Raw genomic sequence first — 11,098 nt, 5'->3', positions numbered from 1 at the left:
TCGAGAGGTGGAGGAGAGAATATGGGTCGCCAATGTTGGTGATGTGAAATGAAGGTAATTGTGTGTGTGCGTGGCCTCATGAGGTCGAGAGGTGGAGGAGAGAGTATGGGTCCCCGATGTTGGTGACGTGAGCTAATGGTATTTGTGTGCGTGGGTGGCCTAGTAAGGTTGTGAAGTAGCGTGGTGAGTCTGGGTAGCCGATGTTGATGATGTGAGGTGTTGGATTGTTGTTGTGTATGTGCTATTGATTACCAGAACTGTTCTTTTGGGGTAGGATCTTGATGGCTAGTTGTAGGGGAGTTCTATAGTTTGTTTTGGGTTGGGTAGGATAATTGCATATAGACATTTCTGAATTTCTTGTCACTGCATACTACACCTGCAACTTGATTTTTATCGTATTGAGTTATGTGAACTAACTTCTCATCATTAACAGATGGAGTAGGAACGGAGCCGGGATCCGAGCTGCTGGTAACGGAGCTCAGTCTTTAGTGCCATAGGGCACAAGTTTTATTTGTGGCGTAAAGTAGTTTATAAAAGTTATTTTAGTATGGATATTGATTTCTAGAAATGTATGATATTGTGTTGCCATGTGATGTAAAGGTAGAATTGTATGTACAATTGGTTTGGAATAATGAGCTGTGGACAAGTTTCTCTTATGTGTAATTAGAATGATATGGGATTTGCGTGTCGAGTCGTAGGAGTTCTTTATCTTATGCTGTTAAGAAAAAAAAAACGAGGTGTTACAGTTGGTATCAGAGCAAACTAAGAATACCTACTAACTGGTATAACTATCCTGCAGGTGGATCAAGGGAGGTGACGAAGAAGGGACGGGGCCGACCCCGTCGCGAAACTGCTTCAGGGCCACGAGACTCACCGGGAGTTCCGCAACGAGCACCAGGGTGTCACCAGGTGCCACTCACAGTATTTCACGAGCCGCCCCCGTATCATGCAGTGCCCCTTCCCACGCAGCCGAGGCCGGCTCCTAGCCCATCGGTAAACCAGGCAAGACCGCCTGGCGTGCAACAGGAGGACTTTAACCGACTTTGCAGGGTAGTCGAGAGTCTGGCCACGATGATCAGAGATAGAGAACTACAGGCGGAGGCAGCCTCGATCCCGCAACTAGAGGTTCATCAGGGTGTAGTGGATACCAGCAATATTGAGAAATATCGAAGGTTAAACCCTCCTGCTTTCAATGGGGGTGTTGATCCATTGGTGGCGGAAGATTGGATAAAGGAGACCGAAAAACTATTCGAAGTGATCACTGTGACCACTGATTAGAAGGTACAACTGGCCACGTTTATGTTCAAAGGGTCCGCCGAGCGTTGGTGGAAATTAAAAAGGAGAGCCCTAATTCCCCCAATCACTTGGGAGGTATTTCTGGAAGCCTTATATGCAGAGTATTTTTCGGATTTCTTGAGGCAACGAAAGGAAATAGAGTTTGCCGAACTAAGACAAGGAAGGTTATCAATGGTGGAATATGCTGAGAGGTACATAAATTTGGGGCGGTTTGCGCCCGAGGTGATGATGAATGAGGCAAAGAAGGCCCACAGGTTTGAAAAAGGATTACGATCGGAACTGTATCGTCAGGTGGCTGTGTTTGCATTACCCTCATATCAGATGGTGTTAGAAAAGGCACAGTTAGTGGAGGCACTATATAAAGAACAAGTTGAGAACAGTAAAGGGGAGTCCAGCTATAGACGTCCACCACCCCCCTCAGGCCAAACAGAGAAAAGGCAGAGGATGACACCGAATTTCAGGTGGATGTGTGTGATTGCCGTTTGTCGAAGGAGCTGGGTAAACCGTGGGTTCAAGGACGGGTGTTTGCCATGACAGCGTCAGAGGCGGCCGCCACTTCTGAAATAATACAAAGTATACTTTACATTTCAGATATTCCTGCTAAAGTACTAATTGACCCTGGTGCCACACATTCATTTGTATCGCCTATGTTTGCATCTAGAATAGGTATAGAACCTCGGGTGTTAGATCGTGTGTTAGTAATATCTACGCCAACTAATGGCGCTTTATGTACTTATGTAATGTTTAATTCCTGTAGGGTAGATATAGAGGGGAGGAAGTTAAAAGTAAATCTAATTTTGCTAGACATTAAAGACTTTGATGTAATACTGGGAATGGATTGGCTTGCTGCCCAACATGCCCATGTAGACTGTTTCCGTAAGAGGGTAGTGTTTAAGATGCCTAACGAAGAACCTTTTTCTGTATGGAAAAAAAAAAATTCAATGAATAAATGCTCCTAGAGTGTTTATGGATTTGATCCTACCCTAAAAGAACAGTTCTACCATTACTGATGTGGCCATCCTACGTGGCCATTTTTTTTTCGCATTTTGGTCTTAATTTTTAAAATTTCATTTCAAATGGCTAATTCCTTATTTTTCAGTTTGGCCACTCCTTTTTAAAATTATTTTTAAATACATTCAAAATATAATTTTATTCAAAAATTCTAAAAAAATTAAAATTAAAAACTTCAAAATTTATTATTAATATAAATTTATCATCCCGAATCTAAATCTCAGGATCAGGGTGTTACAAAATTGCATACATTCAAACTCAAGTTGTTTACAATATATGAATTGAATTCTTACTTATATAACAATTATCATATTTCTTTCCATTATATAATTGTAGTACCACAATAGATATTGTGACATACAAATAACCCTCTCAAGTGACTTCCTTAATAGTTTATTTGTATTTGTAAGTAATTGTGCTTCTTAGCTTGATATAGTTTTGGAAATAATAGTACTAAATATGCATGAGGTAATGTCTTAACATAGTAATGGTTATTGCATTAGAGCATAGCAGGTTCAGATTTGCCATACTAAAACTTGTCTAATTCTAACCTAATATATATAGTATAAATATAAATATCTATGAATCTAAGTTAAATTTGCATTTATTTATTTTTTATTAATATAAATATAGTTAATATACTTACTTTTTATTAATAATTGATGTGGGCCAAGTCAAATAACTTGTTAACTGGATCCTTTAAAATTTTAAATATATATTCTAAACCTATTCCATATGGTGAATTTTATTAAATCCGCACAATTATAATCCTTAACCATTTGTATTTAATTAAAATTGAATTATTTTTTTATTTTAAAAAATTCAAATAGATAACTATAGTGGATCATCCCGTTATTTTTGTTTTAATTTTTAAAAATTATATAGTATATATTTTGTAGTTAACTAAAATTTAAAATTTATTTTTATATAACATATGTTATATCTACAACTAATATCGGCACACTATTCTTATTTTTTGTTTAGAAAAAAGCACCACATAGTGTTTGTCTTTATTACTTTTACTAGATGTGTACTTTGTGCTACTCACAAAATATAATTTTTGTAATTATACAAAATAATGTAAGTACTATTTTAAGTGAATAAAAATTATATTAAAGTACAAAATTGATAAAAATATTAAAAATTATCATACTATAGTTTTGATTAAGATTTGAGAAAAAATGTCATAGAAAATCTATGAAGTATATAATTTTAGAATTTGTACTTAATTAATTAATTACATAGTAATATCACTTCTATTTTTATATTTAAATTATTTAAATAAAGAACTATAAATATTGTTATATTAAATAAATATATAATTATTATTTATATTTTCATAATAGTTTTATTTGATATATTTAAAAATTATTTTTAAATCTAAAAATTTTGAACAGATAATTGTTGTATATATTATGATATTAAATATAAAATTACTTTGGAAAAATAAGGATTTGATATTTGTCGATTCCCCATTTCAGTTATCAATTAAAAATTATTCTACTGTTTATATAATTAAAAAATTTACTAAAATTAAATTTGTATAATTAAAAATCTATTTAAGTGATAGTAAAAAATTAAAATTTAATACAATAGATTTCGCACGCTTCAAACGCGCCTTAGCCGTTGAAAATATCGTTAATCCGGCGCCACAAATAGCCTGTAGTGATTCCTCCCCAAAAAACTCCTGAACTGATAGAAAACTCTTAACAGAGAAATCAAGAGAAGTTGTTCAATGCTAATCTGCACTAATTCGATTCAAGGATGGAACTCCACGCTTCCCACTCTCCTTCTTCTTGAACAATGCAAAACCCTAAACGATGTAAATCAAATCCACTCCCGCTTGATAACAACTGGTTTCGTAAAAAACACTGCTTTAACCTCAAAAATCGTCCTCGCCTTCACTTCCTCCCCACATCCGCCGCTTCTAGAATTTGCTCGCTACCTCTTCTTCACGCATCATGCTTTCAGGGTTTGTCGGAAAGAAGACGACAGCCTTTTTCTTTGGAACGCTGTAATCAAGTCGTACTCTCATGGGCATGACCCGGAGCAAGCTCTGGTTATGCTCTGTTTGATGCTTGAAAATGGAGTTTGGGTGGATGAATTCTCGTTGTCTTTGGTTCTGAAGGCATGTTCGCGACTGGGTATGGTAAGGGAAGGAATGCAGGTACATGGGTTGTTAAGGAAAATGGGAATAGTGCTGAATTTGTTCCTGCAGAATTGTTTAATTGCTCTGTATGTTAAATCTGGGTGTTTAGGTTTTGCACGCCAAGTGTTTGACAGAGCGGAGAAAAGGGACTCTGTTTCATATAATTCAATGATCGATGGGTACGTTAAACATGGGTTTATTGATTTGGCAAGAGAGCTGTTTGATTCTATGCCAATGGAGGAGAAGAATTTAATTTCCTGGAATTCTATGATTAGTGGTTATGCACAATTAGACGGTGGACTCAAGGTTTCCCGCCAGATGTTTGATGAAATGCCCAACAGGGACTTGATTTCATGGAACTCAATGATTGATGGGTGTGTAAAATGCGGGAGGATGGAGGAAGCTCAAGCATTGTTTGACACGATGCCCCAGAGGGATGTGGTCAGCTGGGCTAGCATGATCGATGGGTATGCGAAACAAGGTGAATTTGAGCTAGCAAGGGCCTTGTTTGATGAAATGCCCGTTAGAGATGTTGTGGTGTGTAATGCTATGATGGCTGGCTATGTTCAAAATGGCTATTTCATGGAAGCTTTAAAAATTTTTCATGAGATGCAGAGTGAAAAAAACTTGTCCCCTGATGAAGCCACTTTGTTAATAGTTCTTTCAGCAGCTGCACAATCAGGGCTTGTCAAAAATGGGGTAGCAATACATCATTACATAGTGAGAAATAAGTTCTATTTAGGTCGAAAACTAGGTGTTGCACTTATTGACATGTATTCGAAGTGTGGCCATATACAAAATGCTATGTTGGTTTTTTATGACATAAAAGGAAAGATTGTTGATCATTGGAACGCTATGATTGGTGGGCTGGCCGTTCATGGCAAGGGTGAATTGGCCTTTGGTTTGCTCATGGAGTTGGAGAGGACTTCTCTAGAGCCAGATGATATCACGTTCATCGGAGCGCTAAATGCTTGTAGCCATGCTGGGTTGGTTAAGGAAGGGATTTTGTGTTTTGAGCTCATGAGAAGAGTGCACAAACTAGAACCAAAGCTGCAACATTATGGATGTATAATTGACATCCTAGGGCGTGCTGGACACTTAGAGGAAGCAATGAAGTTTATAGAGGGGATGCCCATTGAGCCCAATGATGTGATTTGGAGGACTTTACTCAGTGCTTGTAAGAGTCATATGAACTTTAACATAGGAGAGCCTGTCGCTGAGCGGCTAATAATGTTGGATTCTCACAATTCGAGTTCTTATGTGCTTCTCTCTAACATGTTCGCCAGTCTTGGTATGTGGAATGATGTTAGTAGGGTTAGGATGATGATGAAGAGAAGAAAATTGAAGAAGATTCCCGGTTGCAGCTGGATTGAAGTTAAGGGAAATTTCCATGAGTTCTTTGTACAAGATAAGTCACACCCTCAATTTACAGAGATATATTCCTTGTTGGATAATTTATCAACACCTAACTCGGAGATTTGCCATTGTAAACAGCATGTGTAAGTCAGAAGATTTTTCAACTGGAAGACAAGTCAATTGTAAATAACAATCGTAAGCAATGTGCTTATTTTGGCCTTTCTAGATGACCCTTTTGCTTACATGATATACAATTGTATTTAGCTATACTTCAGTTTTAGGGGGATGCTACCCAGTTGCTCTAAAACATTATGCTTTGCGGTAATTTTACTAGATGACCATAAAATAGTAAAGAAGACAAACACAAATATATTATAGCTTCAAGACACAATAGAAATTTCCAGTTTTATCCTCTCTCTCTCTCTCTGAATGGATGGGAAAATGACAAGCAAAACTAGCCATGGATCATTTCTTTTTATTTTTTATTTTTTATTTTAGCAGGGGAAGCACAGGTAGCAAGAATGAACAGAGAAGACAAAAGAAAGCAGACCTTTGTTTTTTTTTTTCTTTGGTTTCCCACAAAAGCATTTGTGAAGAAGAAGACAAGAAAGGTTCACAAGAAGGTAATACAAAAGTGATAAAGCCAAGGTGTGTGTTGTATTGGATAGAAGGTGTGTGGATATAACAGGCTAAAATTAAACTGCTCATCAAAAATGCCAAAAGCTAAATTGTATAGAATTGTGAACTGGGTTTGCCTAGTTGCTGAATCTTTTATCTCTGCACTGGTCTACAGCTGGTCCCTTCTTCTACCTAGTACATTTACTCTTTCAAATGCTCAACCTGCATAATGGAAGATAAGTACATATGCAAAAAATAATTTTTCAGACCAAAATAACACCTGCTTCTTACTGTCAGGACCCAATAACAGACTCTGTTTCTTTTCTTGGTAAACTTTATTATTCCTTCCTAAATTTTAGTATTTTATAATAATTCAGTAAACATTACCCATAAAATATTTATAAAAAATATAAATTCTTAATATTTTATAATAATCCAGTAAACATTAGTAAAAATCATCATTTGCAGACCATTATGTGTTTAAATTCATAGATTCTGCATTAGGATACACCTGCTTGGTATGCAATAATATGATATGTAAGAGGAGTTTCTTTCTTTTTCTTTTTTCCAAATGGAAGATATAAAAGAAGAAATCACTCTGAGACCATAAACTAACTGCTAAAGCTGATAGAAATGCAATACTAATGGAGCAGTAAATCCGTCAAGCCTCTGAAAAAAAAAAAAAGATGATGAATACAATTCTACTACTGCCTTATGATTTATAAGTTTCCATTAACAAGAACAGAAGGCCAAATGCAACCCAGATAATTGCTTCAGATTCCAGTACACCTGCCTTCTTATCAGTCTCCATTAACTTGAGGTTCTCTACTGGTAAATTACGACCAACATTACATCTTTAAACATACAACACTTTCAATCAAGGAAGAACACTACAGTTAGACAGCATCAGCAACCAACACCAGCATCAGCAAGCAGTTAGTAAGACCTTAGGCCAGCCTCTCGTCATTCAAAAATCGAGGCAAGGTCTCAATAAAAAGTCAAGAAGTGGCGATTGATCCAAGTTCTTGAATCACATTTTCCATGGATGGTCTATGATTAGGAGATTCGTGGATGCAAAGCAGAGCAATTCTCCCTAGTTTATCAGCCTCGGATACTGCAAACTTCCCCTCAAGATTCATGTCAATAAAGTCTTCAACTCTTCCCAACTCTACTGCATGGCGCATAAATTGGGTGATCTTACATTTTCCACTGAGGATTTGGAATACGATCACACCAAATGCGTATACATCGCTCTTTTCAGTGAAACGGCCAGTGGTTATGTATTCAGGAGCCAGATATCCCATGGCAGCACTGGCTTTTAGTTTTGAGAAAACAATATCATCTGTGAGGAGTTTGTGCAGGCCTGAATCAGAAAGTGAAGGATTATACCAGTGATCAATGAGCACTTTCTTTGCTGATATATTCTGGTGGACTATTGCAGGTTTGCTCCCTTTGCTTCCATGCAAGTATAAAATACCTGATCAGAAAAGAAAATCATGTTTCAACATTCAACAAAGGAAGTAAAGGTTGTTTAGACTCAATTTCTTAGATCAGGGAAATGATTAATAGTCCTTGAACTAATACGGGTTGTGGCCTAATTTATTATTGATCTCTGGTTCTAATATCATATTAGATGATTAATCCCCACAGTCAATTATTTATACGTTAATAGATGAGTGCAAACAAAATCTTTCACCACTAGTGGGTCAAAATATTTTAGCCTGAATGAAGAAGAATACAGACTGACCTTTAGCAATACCATTTATGATAGAGATTCTGGTGGACCATTCAAGAACCCTTCCACTGCCTTCCTTTACATCAAGGTACTGCAACAGATTTCCATTTGGGACAAAATCATAGATTAGGAAACACTCTCCCCTCCCTTTTGAACAGCAAAGACCTCTCAACCTCACAAGATTTTCATGTTTCAATGAGGTCAACATCTTCAACCCTTTCAAAAACTCAGCTTCATCTGACTTGCAGCTCGTCTTTGCAATGCATTTTACAGCAACTATCGATCCATCTCTGAGGATCCCCTTGTAGATTGCAGAGAAGTTACTTTTCCCCAATAAATTCGCCTCTGAGAAACACTGAGTGGCACGTTCCACCTCTTCTAGATTGAACATAAAGCTCTCAAGAACTTCTTGAGAAAGTCCACTTCTTGTTCGACCTTTTCCAACCGGGTCCCATCCATTAGAATACTCCAAGCTAATGAGAGGAGAAGCACCCTTCCTGGAAACTTCCTTGAAGTGGTTAGTACTGAGCCGACCATCAGAAGCATCAGTAGCACTTCCAATTTTCTCTTTTTGACGACGGTACCATGCAAATGTGAAAAGTCCAATGAAAGTGATTGCCACAATAGCTCCAATCACGCCAAAGATCACACCAACAGGTGTGCTGCTGGATGATCTTGAACAGCTGCTTCCACTGCAATTATGGTCGAAATTTGCAGACTCTGGCTTATCCTGGGAAGAATGACCGTTAGGCTTGAAGGGCTCTGGCCTGTTTGGATCCAAATGATCAGACGCAGCGCAAGCTTTCAAGTTTGGAAACCCAACTCCACATAGCCCCAGATTGTTCTCATATTGGAATCCATTTTTGAGTCTCCCCAGAGCTTCATTTCCAACGAGAAACAAGTGAGAAAACTTTTCCACCTCATTTTTTTTCTACTCACATGAAACAGACTGAAAAAAAAAAAAAGAAGTCAACCGAGATTTGAGAGACTATTTACCTGGAGATACAATGCCAGAGAGGGAATTGTTGCGAATGTCTAGGACTTTTAGCAGAGGTGCCTCGGCCAGCTTAACTGGAACTGGGCCAAATAGGCTATTAAAGCTCAAATCCAACCTTGTCAACATCTGCAAACCTCCCAAACTCGCAGGAATCGCCCCAGTCAATTGATTATATTGCAATGCCAGGACGCTCAGCTTCTGCAAAGATCCCAACTGGGTTGGCAAGCTTCCACTCAACTTATTGTAACATAGCTGCAGAACTGTAAATGAAAATACCAAAATTGAAATCTATGAAAATTCCGTAATTATCTGGACTGATAAACTTGAAAGTCCCACACTGTCGCTCAATAATCAACTGGATTAGCCAAACTAAAGAACAAAGAAGGACAGGAACAAAAAGACCGGATCTAAAATGTTGGGTTCAGGTAAGCCAGGAGATCCGATCATGATAACGTGTAATAGAAGATCCGAAAAGAAGAAGAAACCCAAAAAAGCAGCGAAGAAAAGTGGGAGACCCAGAAAAGGAAATCACAAATTCAATTTGCTACAAACAAGATTATCAACGAAGAAAACATTAACTAAAAACAAGATTAAAGCTTTTGCTAAGTATATAATGTAGGAAAAAGACCCATTTAAGAGACAAAACGTAGAATAAACTGTGGAAGAGTTGAGGAGAAAAAGAAAGTAAATGAAGCTTTTTGGTGCAATAAATGAACTTCAATAACTTTTTTAACAAGTCTCGAAGCTGTCCGTGGCAATTAATACTATGGCAGCCTAAATGCAGTAACTATCAACAGTTCAAGAGAATGAAGACCCAATAAATCAGTCAAAGAAAGATCAATTTTTAATTAAAAAAATAGCAAATTTAAGGGAAAAAACTAAAACAACCAACCTTGAATGTTACTCATGTTGCCAATCTGGGAAGGTATTTCTCCCGAGAGATTATTGACATTGAGATACAAATCGCTGAGTTGACTCAAACTTGCAATCTCCCTCGGTATCTCCCCATTCAAGGAATTGAAATGTAGGTACAAGCCAGTCAAGCTCTTGAGTCCACCCACAGCTGCCGGTATACTGCCGGACAGACCCATCCCCTGGAGGGAAATGTTGGCAACGTGACCCTCCTCATTGCACGCCACGCCATCAAACGACACGCTGCTACATGGGTCTGCCCCGGGCACCCACGAGGTTAAGAAGCGGTTTTCTGGGTCCAGAGATGATTTGATTTGGAGAAGAACGTCGAGCTCTGCAGGTGAAGAGAATGTTGAAGGAAGCAAGAGAAAGACAGAGAGGATGTAGAAAGAGAGAAGAGTCATGTTTGGTTTGAGAGAAAATGAAGGAAAATGAGTTGGAAAATGAGGATTCGAATCTCTGCGCTCAGCAGTTTGTGTGCAGAGTCCCAGTTTGGCGAGGGAGATAAGCTGATCGCACACGCACTCGCTGTACGTACAAAAGACTTTCCCTGTTTAAAAATAATTAAATTTTTAAATAAATATTTAATGTTTTAATTTACATAATTAGTGATTATAAATTCAATTATTGCTTAATACAAAATTTAACTAATTAATTTTCTTTAAATCTATATTTTTTTTAAGACACGTGTTTTTTAGAAATTATTTTTCTCGTATGCCCTTTTTAATTCAATGAAGAAAATGGAGAAGAGTGGATGTTAATGATTGAGTTTTAGTTGGGTAAGTAAAGGATTTAAAATAAAAGAAAAGTGGGGCCCATAAGGTACTGAAAATGAGAATCCTCACTATTTGAAAAAAGTAAAAAAAAAAAAAAAAAAAAAAAAAGAAGGGTCCCACTTTTTATTTTTCATATATCATTCATCTTACATATATTTTATAAATAAAATAATCATAGTATTATTTTTTATTACAAATTATATAAAAAAATAAGCATGATAATTAATTACCCAGTTTGGTAATTGAAA

At 37.1% G+C, this 11,098-nt stretch overlaps 2 protein-coding genes across 2 annotated transcripts; one reads left to right on the top strand and one right to left on the bottom strand.

The window, feature by feature from the left end:
- The first annotated feature begins 3,893 nt into the window (after positions 1–3,893).
- Positions 3,894–7,115, top strand: CRR4 (Pentatricopeptide repeat (PPR) superfamily protein). The gene has a single exon (XM_022032908.2). It carries the CDS (start codon positions 4,043–4,045, stop codon positions 5,957–5,959), a length of 1,917 nt encoding a protein of 638 aa, XP_021888600.2. The 5' UTR covers positions 3,894–4,042; the 3' UTR covers positions 5,960–7,115.
- Positions 7,116–7,120: 5 nt separating this feature from the next.
- LOC110807713 (Leucine-rich repeat protein kinase family protein) lies at positions 7,121–10,594 on the bottom strand. The gene is made up of 4 exons (XM_022032918.2): positions 10,055–10,594; positions 9,162–9,422; positions 8,178–9,044; positions 7,121–7,907 (listed from the first exon to the last, which is right to left on the bottom strand). The coding sequence occupies exons 1-4, from the start codon at positions 10,476–10,478 to the stop codon at positions 7,429–7,431; spliced, it is 2,031 nt and encodes a 676-aa protein (XP_021888610.2). The 5' UTR covers positions 10,479–10,594; the 3' UTR covers positions 7,121–7,428.
- Positions 10,595–11,098: the final 504 nt, after the last annotated feature.

Source organism: Carica papaya, chromosome 5 (genome assembly GCF_054855325.1).
Source record: "Carica papaya isolate Zhongbai chromosome 5, ASM5485532v1, whole genome shotgun sequence".
NCBI lineage: Eukaryota > Viridiplantae > Streptophyta > Magnoliopsida > Brassicales > Caricaceae > Carica > Carica papaya.
This window is presented reverse-complemented; position numbering and strand designations above follow the sequence as displayed.

Coding starts and splice junctions, on each gene's coding strand:
- LOC110807713 (XM_022032918.2), bottom strand. CDS start 10,478: ATGACTCTTCTCTCTTTCTACATCCTCTCTGTCTTTCTCTTGCTTCCT. Junction 9,423..10,054: donor CAACATGAGTAACATTCAAG/GTTGGTTGTTTT, acceptor TTTCATTTACAG/TTCTGCAGCTATGTTACAAT. Junction 9,045..9,161: donor CTCTGGCATTGTATCTCCAG/GTAAATAGTCTC, acceptor TTGGAAATGAAG/CTCTGGGGAGACTCAAAAAT.
- CRR4 (XM_022032908.2), top strand. CDS start 4,043: ATGCTAATCTGCACTAATTCGATTCAAGGATGGAACTCCACGCTTCCC.